The sequence below is a fragment of the Cervus elaphus genome, chromosome X (assembly GCF_910594005.1).
Source record: "Cervus elaphus chromosome X, mCerEla1.1, whole genome shotgun sequence".
Taxonomy (NCBI): domain Eukaryota; kingdom Metazoa; phylum Chordata; class Mammalia; order Artiodactyla; family Cervidae; genus Cervus; species Cervus elaphus.
Window position 1 is genome coordinate 41,604,113 of NC_057848.1, and position 16,203 is coordinate 41,620,315.

General features: G+C 37.6%; 1 protein-coding gene across 2 annotated transcripts in view; it reads left to right on the plus strand.

Annotated features, from left to right (window-relative positions):
- Positions 1 to 16,203, plus strand: part of DOCK11 (dedicator of cytokinesis 11) — a 202,450-nt gene that overhangs the window by 135,282 nt on the left and 50,965 nt on the right. For both annotated transcript variants that reach the window (XM_043895989.1, XM_043895990.1), the window contains 7 exons: positions 1,478 to 1,553; positions 2,384 to 2,493; positions 5,080 to 5,191; positions 11,713 to 11,779; positions 13,061 to 13,108; positions 14,677 to 14,819; positions 16,031 to 16,146. In XM_043895989.1, coding sequence (XP_043751924.1) covers positions 1,478 to 1,553; positions 2,384 to 2,493; positions 5,080 to 5,191; positions 11,713 to 11,779; positions 13,061 to 13,108; positions 14,677 to 14,819; positions 16,031 to 16,146 — 672 coding nt within the window. The remainder of the gene's footprint in view (positions 1 to 1,477; positions 1,554 to 2,383; positions 2,494 to 5,079; positions 5,192 to 11,712; positions 11,780 to 13,060; positions 13,109 to 14,676; positions 14,820 to 16,030; positions 16,147 to 16,203) is intronic.

Here is a 16,203-nt window from a genome sequence, read left to right on the forward strand (position 1 = left end):
TCCAGTAGCAATACTGGACTGAGAAGTAGCAGTACTTCTCAAATCTTAATGTGCATATAGATCATCTGGGGAATTAAGACAAATTCTAATGTAGTAGCCCTGGGGTGGGATTTGAGATTATACATTTCAAACAAACTTTTGGCTCTTTCTGGTCTAAGGACCACACTTTGAGTAATGAGGTCCAAGGGAACACCAAAAATCCCTTGTGCTCAGTGTGTTGTTTTTAAGATTTGCTGCTGTTATATGCCTTCATCTATTTATTCGACTGGAAAATTGAACAAAACATTCACTTTCCAAAATGTTAGGCTCCAGGGATTAAACTATATTCCTTCACTTCTCCCTCCCTTTGACAGCCTTGTTTCAGCACTTCTGGTGAGCGGCTTTTAACCCATCATGTTTGGTCTGTGTTTTCTTTCTCCCCTTAGAATCTTAGAGTTGCAAGGTACATTGGAGATGATCAGTCTCCCACTTGGCAAAAGCAACCTTTTGCCATAGTTGTATTTAAAACTTTCCTTCTTGCATTTATCTACACGATTTTCTATCCACTTGTCCTGGTTTTGCCTTCTAGAGGTACACAGAGCACATCCACTTCTACCTCCACATAATACCCCTTCATACATGTCCCTTCTAAATTTTTCTTCAAACCAGCTAGCTCCACTTCATCATTTGTCATTTCAAACCCTTTACATTCTCGGTTACAACCTTCCAGACATGCTCCATTTGACCAGTCACCATTTTAAAATGTGGTGTATACTTTAGAGTTTGCCCAGTAGGGTGAATAACTCCTGCCCTACCCCCACTCCATGCTTTGTATGGCCAGAGATCCCCATCACATGTTCAGTAGCTGAGTGGGTGGCAGATAAAACTGTTCCTCACAGCTTCCTTTGGAAATTCCCCATAATAAATGTCTCCAGATTTGTCAAGCCTGCCCTGGGTTCCTGAGAAAGCTGCTTTTAAGCCTCACTGAGGGCTTGATTACCTATAGCTTCCAATTATGTAAATCAGCTAAATGCAGATGTTGCATCACCTACCTGGTGTCAAGCGAGTGTCAAGCGAGCCTTTCTTCACAGTCACTCATGCTTATGCTCACTCCACAACATTCGACCGTGATATGTGGAAATATTTTACTTACCTGTTCTTTCTTTTGCAGCTCAAGTTCATGTAGGGCCTCTGGTCACACCTCTCCTTCTAGTACTGCCTTTGGTTCAAGGAGGAGAATGGAACCATGTTCAGACCACACGAGTTGCAGCTTTTACCAGCCACCTAGAGTTGTATCACTTTGCCAGAGGTCATAGTTATAACAGTATACTCGGATCCATTTTTAAAAGAGAAGTCACCTAAATACCAGTACTGATACCTGATTTAGACTTTCACAGTGAGCTTTGTTTAAAATTGGGGTACCCTTTCATTCTGCTATTTCCGATTTCTTATCCTAGTGTACAAATTTGTTTGACAGAGATATCACATTGTGTTACAGGCATCCAGGGATGAGTTTGCATGTGGCTTCACTTCACCTACAAATAGAGGGAGTCTGAGCACTGACAAAGACACTGGTAATTAAGTCCTTCCTTTAAAGATTATACATGGTATGGCTGTCTAGAAATGTACCCTATACTTCTCTATATTTTTTGAAATATTTAGTGATAAAAACTATATCTAGCATGATCTCTACTAAAGTTTAATTAAAATCTGACTCACCCTTGGTAGCCATGTTTCTTTGCTTAGGTTTCCTTGTCTCAGCTTGTATAAAAAAGTAGCTTAGTATACTAAGAAAATGGAGGCTAATGAGAAAAACACTAGTTTCCAATCCTCTTATCTGTCTCCAGTCTTGGACAAGACACTTCCCTTTTCTGGGCCAAAGTTTCCTTATCTATAAAGTTATCTCTCATTGTTTGCCTTTATTTTATGACTTCCAAGGAATTTCTTGTAGTTTCATCATGTTAAAAGTGTTTTGAGGTGGAAAAAAAATCACTTACACTTTATTTGGCTTCCTATGGTGTTTTAATATAGTATATAAAATTCACATTTTAGATGACCAAGATCTATTTCTTAAAATATGACTTTACCAAAATTAACCCGGTGCTGAGCCACTTCAGTCATGTCCAATTCTCTGTGACCCTGTGGACTGTAGCCTGCCAGGCTCCTCTGTCCTTCTCGCTCCAGTCAAGAATACCGGAGTGGGCTGCCATACCCTGTTCCTGGAGATATTCCCAGGGATCCAGCTTGCATCTCTTATGCCTCCTGCATTGGCAGGCAGGTTTTTAACACTAGCACCACCTGGGAAGCCCAATTAACCCAAACTATTTTTGTAATAACCCAACTTATTTTTCAAACTATTTTTGACAGTTCCTCCTGTTGCTAACAAGGACTTGGCTTTTTCCAGCTTATGGGTCTTTTCAAAATGGACATGGAATTAAGAGGGAAGATTCAAGAGGTTCACTCATCCCAGAAGGAGCAACTGGATTTCCAGATCAGGGGAGCGCTGGTGAAAATGTAAGACCCTAAAATACATAGGTTAACCCTGGTGATGTTTTAACTATGACAGTCTTTCTTTTTATGTAAAGAAGGAGCTCTCTACTCTCCTGTAGTCTATACTATATCTGTAAAAAGTATCCCATAATGTAGCAGTTCCTTCCTATCCTGGCAGCTGCTACTTGGATATCTCAAAAACTGTTTATAGAGGATAAGGTATTCATCTTTCTGAGTTCGAACTTTGAATCTGTAAACCTGTTCTAGAGAGGGAAGGTTCAAGTTTAAAACGCCTAAAGGGAACCCTCTTACACTGTTGGTGGGAATGCAAACTAGTACAGCCACTATGGAGAACAGTGTGGAGATTTCTTAAAAAACTGGAAATAGAACTGCCATATGACCCAGCAATCCCACTCCTGGGCATACACACCAAGAAAACCAGAACTGAAAGAGACACGTGTACCCCAGTGTTCATCGCAGCACTGTTTATAATAGCCAGGACATGGAAGCAACCTAGATGCCCATCAGCAGACGAATGGATAAGAAAACTGTGGTACATATATGCAATGGAATATTACTCAGCCATTAAAAAGAATGCATTTGAATCAGTTCTAATGAGGTGGATGAAACTGGTGCCCATTTTACAGAATGAAATAAGCCAGAAAGAAAAACACCAATACAGTATACTAATGCATATATATGGAATTTAGAAAGATGATAATGATAACCCTATATGGAAAGACAGGAAAAGAGACACAGATGTATAGAACAGACTTTTGGACTCTGTGGGAGAAGGCGAGGGTGGGATGATCTGAGAGAATAGCATTGAACCATGTATATTATCAATTGTGAAACAGATTGCTAGTCCAGGTTTGATGCTTGAGACAAGTGCTCAGGGCTGGTGCACTAGGATGACCCAGAGGGATGGGATGGGGAGGGAGGTGGGAGGGGGGTTCAGGATGAGGAACACATGTAAATCCATGACTGATTCATGTCAATGTCTGGGAAAAACCACTATAATATTGTAAAGTAATTAGCCTCCAACTAATATAAATAAATGAAAACAAATATTAAAAGAAAGCCTAATATACCCTTATCACTTAAATCACTCCCTGGCAGGATTAATTCAGCCTTTTATTCTTTTCTAAGAGTAATGACCTTAACTTGGGATGAAAAAACATTAGATCCCCAAATTGATGATCTCAACATCCCAGAATCACTTAATCAGAATATATTCTCTAACTTTTCCATGAGATTGTTTCAAGCCTAACATTAAAGTTTGGGATAGGTCAGCCTTGAGACAGAGAAACTTCATTTTAGACTGGTAAAGCCTTGTCATGCTCTACATGAAGTCATAGACCCATGTAAAATTAGTTAGAAGGGTCCATAAAAATAATAAATTCCAATTCTCAATTTACAAATGAAAACTGGGATTGTGACTTAGGGCAGCCACATAACTATGGCAGGGTCAGACCTAAACCCAAGTTTTCTAATTTCAGCACTTCTTCTAGATCATGGTGTTCTGTGTATCAGAATCATCTGGGGGACTTTATAAAAATAGATAGCTGAGCTTCATCCTGTTTCTGTCTGGGGGCCCGCTCATTTGTATTTCTAAGTTCCCAGGTGATGCTGATGCTGCTGGTTGGGAACCACCCCCTTAAGAACCACTCTATATATACTCCCTTGAGTCTTTGCCTATTGTTGTTCAGTCGCTAAGTCATATCCAACGCTTTATGACCCCATGGACTTTATTTAATCATAAAGTTCTTATTTCACACCACTTAGAAATAAGACATCAGATACTGTCATAGGTAAGGCATACAAAGGGCAAAGAGGTTAATGACTTGCCAGTAGTCACACAGCTAGCAAGCATTCAGAACCTAGATGTTTTGCTCCAAGTAAAAGTTCTTAGTAAATCCTACATTAGTAAGTGTATAGCCTCTGCCCAGGTTAGCTCAGCTGAAAGCATTGGTTTCTAACAAGGGTAAATTCTTTAGGAGATTGTTATTACTGTATTCATATAAATCCCCAAATAAGTCAGATCTTGTCATGCTTAACTGATATTTAAACAAAAGTTACTAAATAGGAACATCACTACTTTGTAGAGGCGCCAATTTTGAAGTATTACTGGGTCCTTCTTAGTAAAATTGTCTTGTAATATCATTAAGCTTCCTTTTAAGATAGATTCTCTGAACTATTATTTAGAAGTTCTCTGAACTATTATTTAGAAGTTGAATTTTAATAAACTCTTAATGAGAGATTCAAGTTAAAAAGTTTAAAATGTAAGTTTCTCCTTGACATAAAAGCTATTTTTCCTAGAATACCCACATATGATTTAAAACGTTACCTTACTAAAACACAGGACTTAGGGAATGAAACATACACAGTATATTCATGGCCATATCTTGATGAAGACTGCAAGATAATTTCCAGTGATATTACTAGGTGCAGTAGCAACAAAGATTTAACCCATTTACCTTCCAAATGTGGTATCTGTGACATGCTTAGAAGTTTCCCAAACAGGACTAATTAAAATAGTTATTGAGTTAAAGGCTATGGGAAGCTAAAATACCAGCATTGTTTCACAAAAACCCTATCTTTGTATTACAGACTCGGCAGAGTTCTACAAGGAGTAGTGTATCCCAGTATAACCGATTGGATCAATATGAAATCAGAAGCCTCTTGATGTGCTATTTGTATATAGTAAAAATGATTTCTGAAGGTGAGTTACCAGCATATTAATCATAGACTGTACTCTACCCTCACAGGTTCACAAGTTCATGTAACAAACATTTGACCATCATCTGCATGTAGGACATAGGCACATTACAAACAGAACTTTGAAGACTTTGACCTTAGAATGTTCCTATATTTTAACTTAGAATAGATTCATTTCCATCATACAGGTTTGATTCTTTGAAATAATTTTTTTTTCTTTAAAATTAGTTTCTAAAGCTTCTCTTGTGGCTCAGTCGATAAAGAATCTGCCTGCAGTGCAGGAGACCCGGGTTCAATCCCTGGGTTGGGAATATCCCCTGGAGAAGGAAATGGCAACCCACTCCAGTATCCTTGCCTGGAAAATCTCATGGACAGAGGAGCCTGGTGGGCTTTAGTCCATGGGGTCGCAAAGAATCAGGCACAACTGAGCGACTAACACTTACTTACTTGCTAAAGAGAGGCAATAGTTTTAGAAGTGCTAGAGTATTTTTTTCATGCAGAGCATAGAATGCATTAAATGACCAATGTAAACAGAAGAAAATAACAGTAACCAAAAGTCTTATTTAACACTGTAGCGTTTATTTAATCCAGGATTTACAAAATCAAACACAAACAAAAAGACAGGAAAGGTTCTTTGAGGGTAAGGAATGCTGTCGTTATCTTCACAGGACCATTATACAGATTTGTATGGTGTCAGGTTCCTTTCCAGGCTGTTCTCTTTACCTTGATGTATAATTTTATTATTTATAATTTACCATTTCCTCTTTACCATATATAATAGAATATAAGCAAAGGATTTTAATAAACTGCATGTCCTTTGGAAGTAAAATCAGAAGGTTCTATCTCATTCCAAGTACCACCTTTGTTTATACAATTCCCTCCTCTTCCTTTTCTACTTTTGCTCAAAAAGAAAAAATAACAATCATAAAACCACCCGAAAGACCCCCCAAAACAAAACAAACAAAAACCTAGGGATTTCCCTGTAGCTAAGATGCTGCACTGCCAATGCAGGGGTCCTGGATTCAATTTCTGGACAGGGAAATAGATCCCACATACTGCACCTAAGACCCTGTGCAGCCAAATAAATATTCTTAAAAAAAAAAAAGCAGAAATGAAGAACATAAAAGCACCCGGATTTTGACCATCGTAATACAGTAGTTAAATTTTAACTTATTTTCTATTTAGTTTTTAGTAAATATTAAACATTTTTTGTAATAATGCAGAATATAAAAACATAAGTTGATAGTTAACTTGCCAGAGAGATTGAAACACATCAAAAGTTAGATATGAATAGTTAATTCTAAAGTACATTAATAAAAGAGCTTTAAGTAGAATCTTCAACTACTTAGAATGTATGATTTACAGTAAAAGTCAAATCACAGTACAGTAGATTTTACTTATTTTCTATTTTTTTAGTAAATATTAAACATTTTTGTAATAATACAGGATATAAAAACATAAAATGAGTTGATAGTTAACTTGCCAGAGAGACTGAAACACATCAAAAGCTAGATATGAAGTTAATTCTAAAATACATTAACAAAAGAGCTTTAAGTAAGTAGAATCTTCAAGTACTAACAATGTATGATATAGGATAAAAGTCAATCATAATACAGTAAATTTTACTTATTTTCTATTTTGTTTTTAGTAAATATTATTTTAAACATTTTTGTAATAATACAGGATATAAAAACATAAAATGAGTTGATAGTTAACTTGCCAGAGAGATTGAAACACATCAAAAGCTAGATATCACTAGTTAATTCTAAAACACATTAACAAAAGTTTTAAATAAGTAGAATCTTCAAGCACTAACAATGTATGATTTAGAATAAAAGTCAAATCATAATACAGTAAATTTTACTTATTTCCTATATTTTCTTCTTAATAAGTAATATTTTAAACATTTTTGTAATAATGCAGGATATAAAATCATGAAATGAGTTGATAGTTAATTTGCCAGAGAGATTGAAAAACATCAAAAGCTAGATATGAATAGTTAATTCTAAAGTACATTAATAAAACAGTTTTAAAAAACTAGAATCTTCAACTACTTAGAATGTATGATTTAGAGTAAAAGTCAAAGATTATTGAGACTATGTTATAAGCTTCCATGTTTTGGGAAAGAAATATGTAAAGGGTGATAACATTCAACCCTGGTGGTATTTCATACCAAGAAATAATGAATCAAATTAACAACCGTAGCTTACTGTTTTTGTCTCCCCACAAGCTAAAAAGTGGGGGAATGTAGAAAGTGACTGCTATTATGTATGGGCTTTTTTTAAGGGTGATGAAAATATTCTAAAACTGTGGTGATGGTTTAACAAATTTTTAAATATACCATAAACTACTGTATATGTACTCTATTTAAAAGGGTGAGTTTAATGGCACATGAATTCACTCAATAACTTTGTGTTTTCAAAAGGCTCAAGGATACAAGGGGGCACAAAAACTGTAAGGAAAAAAGGAGCTGAATACCACCACAGCCAGGGAAAATGAAGGTGGTAGGGGGAGGAGAGAAGAAAGGGAGGAGGAGAGAGACATGCATGGCTGAGTAGTTCTCCCCTCCTCCACTCCATTACACATGTGCACACTTGCATATGTATGCAAGTGCATGCGCATGTGCACACACACACATTGTGATAACCAGTGACAAGCCACCATAAAGACTGGCTGCTTTATGTTATGGGTAAAACCATAACTGCTTTGTTTCTTGAAAAGGTCTCCTCTTGTAAATTTTGTCCTTGCTTGCTCAATACTTGGTCTTTGTTAATGAGGTTTGTCCCGCTTCTGTTCTTGGTTTTTGATTTTTAAAAGCAAATTTTAATAACTAGTATACAGTCTGTGTCACATCTTCTTTTTTGTAATTTAAGTCATGCTGTATGGTATCTGTAAAGTCATACTCATTTTATTCTGAAAACTATCTGCTTCTGAATCTTTCTCAGTGTCCGTATTGTAGTTACCTTGTCAAGTCCAGTAAGTATTTCACTTTATATGTATTTCACGGTTGAACTCTTACAGTCCAGCCTTTTAGGTGTTCTCTTGGCTTTCTTTTTTTTAAGCCTTCTTATTGACTCATAAGGGCTTCCCAGGTGGCACTAGTAATAAAGAACTCGCCTGCCAATGCAGGAGTCTAAGAGACTCCATGGATGGGAAGATCCCCAGGAAGAGGGCATGACAACCCACTCCAGTATTCTTCTAGAGAATCCCACGGACAGAGGAGCCTGGCAGGCTACAGTCCATAGTGTTCCAAAAAGTAGGACACAACTAAACCAATTCAGCATGGCACACACTGACTCATAGACATAGCAGCTTAAGTTCAACAAAAAGATGGTAGACCTCTTATACAGGTAGAGGGATTCTGAAAACTAAGTTTCTTTCTTTGTAGCTGAATTTTATTAACTGGCAATAAGTCACTGTTTCAAAGTCTTAGTCATTTGCCCAACTTTTTATTGCCTGTATATTATATTCTGGGAAGTAGAATCAAAGTCAGGAATTTTCAGTTATATAGTCTGAATACAAATGTTAAATAGTCTGAATTGATAGGAAGACTGTCCTCTTGGAGAAGAAAAGCAGTCTCCTTAAGAGAGAGATGGAGAGAAAGCTACTTCCCCCCTTTTTCTAGCCTTATCTTGACTTTTCTCTTTATTGAAGACCCCGAAGTGCAAGCCTGAGTTTCACCTTGTGGCTTATCAGCATCATGGGCTGCACCTGTAGCTCCATTAGTATTCTTCCTTGCTGTGGACTGTTCACTGCAAGGTGTCTCGCTACTGCTGTCTCTCACTAAAACCTGAAAAACACCAAATGATGGTCTTGTCACTTCAGATCTTGAAGTGTAGTCTAAAGGAAATAGATGTAAAGTGGTGGTGTTTTCGCCTCTCCCTGTAAAAGGAGCAAAAATGCTTTTGCTATAATCAATCACACTTTCCTCTGAAGTTTCAGATAATGTTTCAGTAGGTAGGTCTTCTCCTGGAGAAATACTGGAAAGGCTCCAAGGGAAATCAGTCTCAGGTCCACGCTTTGGTGTGGAGATGCTCTGTGAGGAGGTCCTCTGTGTGAAAACTGATTTGCTTTGTGGATGGCCAAGCGTGGCATCAGGAAGGCTGGAGTCATCTGGAAATGCATACACTATTTGAGGGCTGACTGTAGATGCTGAAGCAGCAGTGCTAGCTGACTTCTGACTGCCACTCCTTATCGTGCTAGGATTACTTCTGTTAGAGGAAATCGTCTCCTGAGGGCTCTCTGGCACCTTAAAGACGTCCTGACTGTAAAATGGAACCTGGAACTTGGAACTGTGCGGCTGTTTCTTTTTCCCTCTAGATTTCCTCTGTTTGGTATTCGTTTGCGTTATCAGTTTGACAGCCACATGACTCTCAGGTCCGGGCGGAGGGTCCCTGATCGAAATAACTGACTCGCTCGTTTGAGACCCAGGGACGAAGTCGTCATCACTATCAGAAAAAGAACAGGGACACTCTCGCCGTTTCATCTTGAGCTTAGCCAAAAGCTGCTTGTTTTCTTCTCTTAATTTATTCCTTTCTGCTGTGAGCTCACCAATAAACTTAAGATTTTGTTGTTGGATATCATAAAATTCTTGCTGTAGCGTATTCCTGTACGTTTCATTTACTGTACAGCGATCGCATACTTTGGTGTTTAATTGACCTCGCAGGTCATGGATAGTGTCCTTCAGGGCTCTCTGTTGCTCCGTCAACTCTTTAATTCTGCATATGGAGCCTGTCCACCTCCCGTCTGACAATCGCTCTTTCCTCAAACTGGTTATTTTCCCCTGAAGTCGGCGTAGCTCTCTGTCATGGAGCTCTTTTAGTGTTAGCCAGGTTTTTTTAAACTCCTCGGAAGACACATCACAGAGGCTAACCTGCATTTTATCTCCTTCGGAAGAGCTCTGCCCACTTTCCCTGTCTTCTTCACCTACGTCCCCCGCCTTCATCTTTATTCCCTGACTGGGATTGGGAAAGACTGGAGACAGGGACCACCAAAAAATGGCGGAAGGGCCGTCAACTAGAACTGGGCCGCGAACCGACCGAGAGTTTCACCCCTTCTACAGACCTGTGAAGTGGTCTCAGTTCACCGGGCGGGTGAGAGGATGGATCAAAGATGGCTCAGGGGTGGACAGCAGGACGCAGGTAGGGGGCTGGAAGGAGACACCAACCTCCTTTTGCCAAGAAGAGCCAAGGCACAAGGGAGGGAAGATGGCACCTTCAGGCCACCTTGTGCCCGACCGAGGACAAGGGAGACCGGAAACGCAGTGACTTCTGGGAAAGCCCCTCTGAGCTGAAGAGCGTCCCAAGAGGGGGGAGTGACTTGGAACTTACCCCTTGATTTATTTTTGAAACAAATTAATTTGACCCTATTTTAGCATCTTTATTCCTGATAGTCAGTATTTTATAATCACTGAAAGCCACAAATACCCATGGCCATTAGTAAGTTGGACATAAAGTCAAAAGTCATGCACTCTTTCCTCCCTATCACCCCTCCGTTTGGGCAACATTGCCTAGTCGTCCATTCCTAGATTTAGAGGCTCTCTGGAGACTGGCAATTCTGTAACTGACTACTGTTGTGATCCATGCTAGATCTTTCCTCGTGGCTCAGTAGGTAACGAGTCTGCCCGCAATGCAGGAGAGCCAGGTTCAATCTCTGGATCGGGAAGATCCCCTGGAGAAGGAAATGGCAACCCACTCCAGTATTCCTGCCTGGGGAGTTCCGTGGACAGAAGAGCCCAGTGAGGCTACTGTCCGTGTGGTCACAAAGAGTCGGACACAACTGAGTGACTAACACTTTCACTAGGTTTTTAAAATTTAGAAGTGAAACTGCTGACACCATTAGCTATATCTGATTAGGTTAAAAATGGAATGGAAGGTTAAGTGGGGGTAATATTTTTCTTCTAAAAAAGTTTCAGTGAGTGTGTTGGAAGTTAAAAAGAACAGCTCAAAAGAGAAGTATATGTGATAGGTTTAGGGGCTTTTATATCTAAAATAGTTCTTCCATGAATCTGTGTGGTATGTATGTATAGTGCTAGGACTTCAGGGTTAATAATCCAAAGAGAAAGAGGAAAATAAATTATCACTTTTCCTCTCAAGTTCTCAAACTTTTTGGTTCTCCAAGCCCTTTGAGTAGCAGGCAAAGGTGCTTGACCCTACCTTCTGAACAATGCACATAAATGCACCATTTTGCATAAAGTTTTATGGAAAACCCTAGGTCTATTTCGCTTCCTGTCTTTAGGGATGATAAGCCATCAAAAAGAACATTTATAAAGTAAGTAATAATGCTTGTTAAAGTTGAAAATAATTACAGATTAAGCAGTATATGTGGAATTAATTCAATAGAGTGTAGTGTGGGTATTGGGCAGTGAGATGAGATAGGAGGGCAGGATTCAGATGAGACAGAACTGGTTATGAGTTGATGGTTATTGAAACTAAAGTTACTGGTACTTTGGAATTCACTGTGATATTAATATTTGCTGTTATGGTCTCTGTTATTTCAAGCTATAACACGTTATTCCATTTTCAGATACACTCTTAACTTACTGGAACAAAGTATCTCCCCAGGAGCTCATAAACATTCTCATACTTCTAGAGTAAGTTGTCTTATTTTCATAAAATTTCCTCTTATTTTTGGGAGCTTGATGTTTATAGTCAGTGAAATATTACTCCTTTTTTGTTTTCATCAGCATATTTTTACATAATGTAGGGAATGTTAAACTATTTTCATAGTTTATAGGTTGACATATAGCTTCTTCACACATAGAAGAAAAACATGTAAGCAAAATACTTGCGATATTATAGAAAACTAGCTAATAATAGCCCATCTTTGCAGACCATCAGGAATCTGTGTGTGATCTGGAAAACTGCAAGTGGCACCAGCTGTCCTAATCATTCATTTAGAGCAGATGCTGGCTTAATGGAGCCCCTTAAATGTTGGAGTTTAGCATGTGTACCCTTAGATAGAGCTGAGTAATTCTACCCACTTCAGAAATGTGTGTTTGTGTGTATATGTATATATATTCCAAGATACTTGAGGGAAAACAGCTAGCGTTTTTTCCTAAGTAGAGGGGGAAGTTGTCCTATATTGTTTGCTGAGCTATTTTATTGAAAGGTAAAAGAAAAATTAGAGTGATGTGTAATTTTTAAATACATTTTAAAATAAATAGTACACATATATGATATTGTATGTGCATGTCCAGCAAAACATTTGGAGAAAATATTTGCAAACAAAGAAGGATTAAAAAAAACTAATTATATTGAAATATTCACTGATGAAATAGATGATGTTGTTGGGGATTTACTTTAAAAACATGGAGGAGTTAGTAAGTGTAGAGGGAGAGGAAAGGACCTGTTTGGGGTAGAAGTTTAAACAGGAGTGACCATGAATTGATAATTGTTGAAGCTGGTGGGTGCTGGGTATATGGGGTTTAGTTTGCTGTCCTCTCTACTTTTGTATGTTTGGGATTTTCTATACTAGAAAGTGGCTTAATGCCATTATAAAAAATGTAGCAATTGCCACAATTTTTAGGGCTTAAGAACCTTTTTAGGTGTTTATGACTATATTAGAAACCTTTGCTGTGACACACACTATAAAGCTCAAAGGATGATTTGCATTGATATGTTTTTTAAAAATATGTCATTAGAATTGTATATGAAGACCTGAGACTTTTTGGTGCTGAAGCAATTGTAGCAAATAAATGTAGAGTGATATAATACGGTTGGTGGTTGTATATTTATTTGTGTATACCAAAACATATTATTGTAATATGATTTTAAATAGGCCATTCTTTGTAACACATGACTTTTCAAGTATTATTTGTTAAAATGCAAAGTATGGTGATATAGTACTAACATGCTCCTGTTTTTCTTTCTAGAGTATGTTTGTTTCACTTTAGATACATGGGGAAAAGAAACATAGCAAGGTAATTCCCATAGCACTGCAATTTCCTCTTTTTTTTCTTCTCTTCCAACAGAGGGCAGTCTTAATCATTCCATGTAAAACCTATGTGCTTCATTTTGAGTTAGCCTTAAGATACTCATGATTTATTTAATGCTTCTCAACTCAAAGTTGAAGTTAACCTGATGTGAAGTGATACGTTTTTTATGGTTAGACTGATGTGCATAGTTTCCGGTCTAATCCTAGAACAGATGCTTGTCTCTTCTGAAGGATGTGAGAAAAGGCTAGATCCAGGGTATGGCAGGAAATTGTCAAGTGAGAACAACTGTCAGGTGTGTACTTTTGTGTCCAACCTATCAGTATTCACCTCAGTTAGTAATGTAAACCAAAATCCCCAACAGTAATTACAACATGCATTATATATTATTTCTTTCTTCTTTTTGCTGTGTAAGTCTTAGTGAAATAAATACTTAAGAAAACGTTTGTGGGATCCTAAGGAAAAGATTACTTGCTTATTTTGATAAGATATATTTCAGAGGTAGAGGTAGTCATTAAAGGAACTTAAATAGAATTATTTTCTTTATTAACGTAAATTTCATGGCACTTCCAAAAACTAAAGAGGCAGTTTGAAAGAACGTGAAAGTCTATCAGTCATATCTGACTCTTTGCGGTGCCATTGACTATACAGTCCATGGAATTCTCTAGGCCAGAATACTGGAATGGATAACCTATCCCTTCTCCAGGGTATCTTCCGACCCAGGAATCAAACTGGGATCTCCTGCATTGCAGGTGTATTCTTTACCAACTGAGCTATGAGGGAAGCCCAAAGAGGTGGTTTGGATTAGGTTTATTGCTGAAACTCTGGGACATCCTAATAATTCAGGTGACGACTTCTGTTGTCTTCCCAGTACTGGGAGCTGGTTGGGAACTGGTATGGTAACTACCACCATGAACCTTAACCTCTAAGATTCTGGTGACCTGCCCTCTTGTGTTTACTAGAGGATGGACAAACTCTTCTTTCTCAGTCCCTGCATTACCTAGTTGTTAATTTTTTTTAATGAAACCCTAAAAATTAAAGGAAAACAAAATAAAAATGTGCAAATAGACATCTTTGTAGAATAAAAAATTCTGATCTGAGTTTAACTCCGGTCCAGAAACAGATTAGATAGTGCTCATTCTTAAATATCTGACTCCAGGAAACCACCCCCTGCCATGTCAACTCTTGAGTGTCCCTCTCATTGTTTTCTCTGACTCTTGCCTTTCCTTATCTCCTGAGATAAAGATGGAATCTTATTGGAGTATTGTCCACTCTGATATATTGTGCACTGTCTGATATTTTTGGGAAGAGGATGGAAAGTAAGAAACTCTCTCTGAATTCCTCACTTGTATTCTTGTAGTATAAGGTATTTCAAATATACAGTAAGCATCCTACAATTCCCAGTGATGTCTCATTTAAGCCAAATAATAATTGGTAGAATATTGAGCATAGCACAGTGTTTATGTGGAAACCTAGTCATTTATTAGTTTAAAAAAATGTAACATTGAGATACAGTATTAGAGTAATCCATTTCCTAACTTTAACATTTATCTTAGGGTGCATGATGCCTGGCTGTCGAAACACTTTGGAGTAGACCGAAAATCACAAACCATGCCAGCTCTTCGAAACAGATCGGGAATAATGCAGGCCCGACTTCAGCATCTTAGTAGCCTGGAAAGTTCATTTACACTTAATCACAGTAAGTGCAGAATGTGGGTAGGGTACCCATTTGAAACAGATGTTAATACTATTTAACCTAAATCATCATACAGCTGGAGATCATTTCACATCTCTGTTTCTGTACAGTCATTTCATCATATATGAATATAATATCAAATATGCATGGATTGTTTTTAGCAATTTTAGTTAATAGTGAGTTCTTAGTTTAATATGAAGGAAATTAATTTTCTCATTGAATTATTCTTATTTTACATTCAGTATCTTTTATCCATACTTTAATGCAAATAATGACATTTGAATATAATAGTATATATAATATTTGTTTATAGAGTGACTATTTTTCATTCAGTGATTTTTAAGGGATCACCCATGCTGAGCTGTCTGTAGAGATCAGAGCACTGTAAATACTATTTTGACTAAGATGTATTTCACACAGGTTGAAATATTGACAAGTTCAATAGGACAAGGAGGAAGCTAGAGGGTTATATAAATGAAAGCTATCCTCTAAAAAGCAAGTCTTAATAAAAAGTCAAAGAGTGAGAAAACGTTCATTTCCATAAAGTCCTTTAGAGGTTGCATAAGAGGAAGTCAGCAGAACTGACTTTGCCATAAGGACTAATAATAAACACAAATGTCTTGATCAGATGGATGCTGAGCTACTAGACTCAGGACCTTTCAAAAAAAAATGCAAGTGGTACAGCCTTCAGCTTTGTTCTTTGTCACTTGTAACAATGTAAAGAACCTATGTCTTTCAGTTGGCCCAGGTGCTTTGTTTTCCTTCTGATTTAGAAACAAGTCTCATACCACGGGCATCATTGAAAACATCAGGCCATAGGGAACCACTGTACATAACATAGCTGCATTTCTATGAGTTTCTCATTTTTGCACATATAATTAGCAGCACAGTCTAAAATGCCTTCCATGTTATTTCTTAGTGACATACCTAGTTAATCACTCACATCTTGTCTACAAAGAAGTTGGCACCTATTTATTTGTTGCAGAGCTGTTGATACAGAGCTGAAGTAAAAAAAAAATAGCAGAATTGATTAACCCAGATCGTATTTTATTAAGGAGTAAATACAGCGAAACTCATTAAGTCTGCAGGTATTGAGAGCTTGGTGTCTTTTTGCTCGTCTCTCTCTCTGAGTCTTTGGGAAAGAAAATCATTCAAAACTGTTATGTGAATCCTTGTGTCATACAGTTTTAATTTCCTTTTTTTTTAAATTTCAGGTTCTTCAACAACTGAAGCAGACATTTTCCACCAGGCACTTCTTGAAGGAAATACTGCTACTGAAGTTTCCCTAACAGTGCTAGATACCATATCATTTTTCACTCAGTGTTTCAAGGTAAAAATGAAAAGTTAGGATTCAGTTGGTATCACTGCAAAGAAAATATGCAAAAAT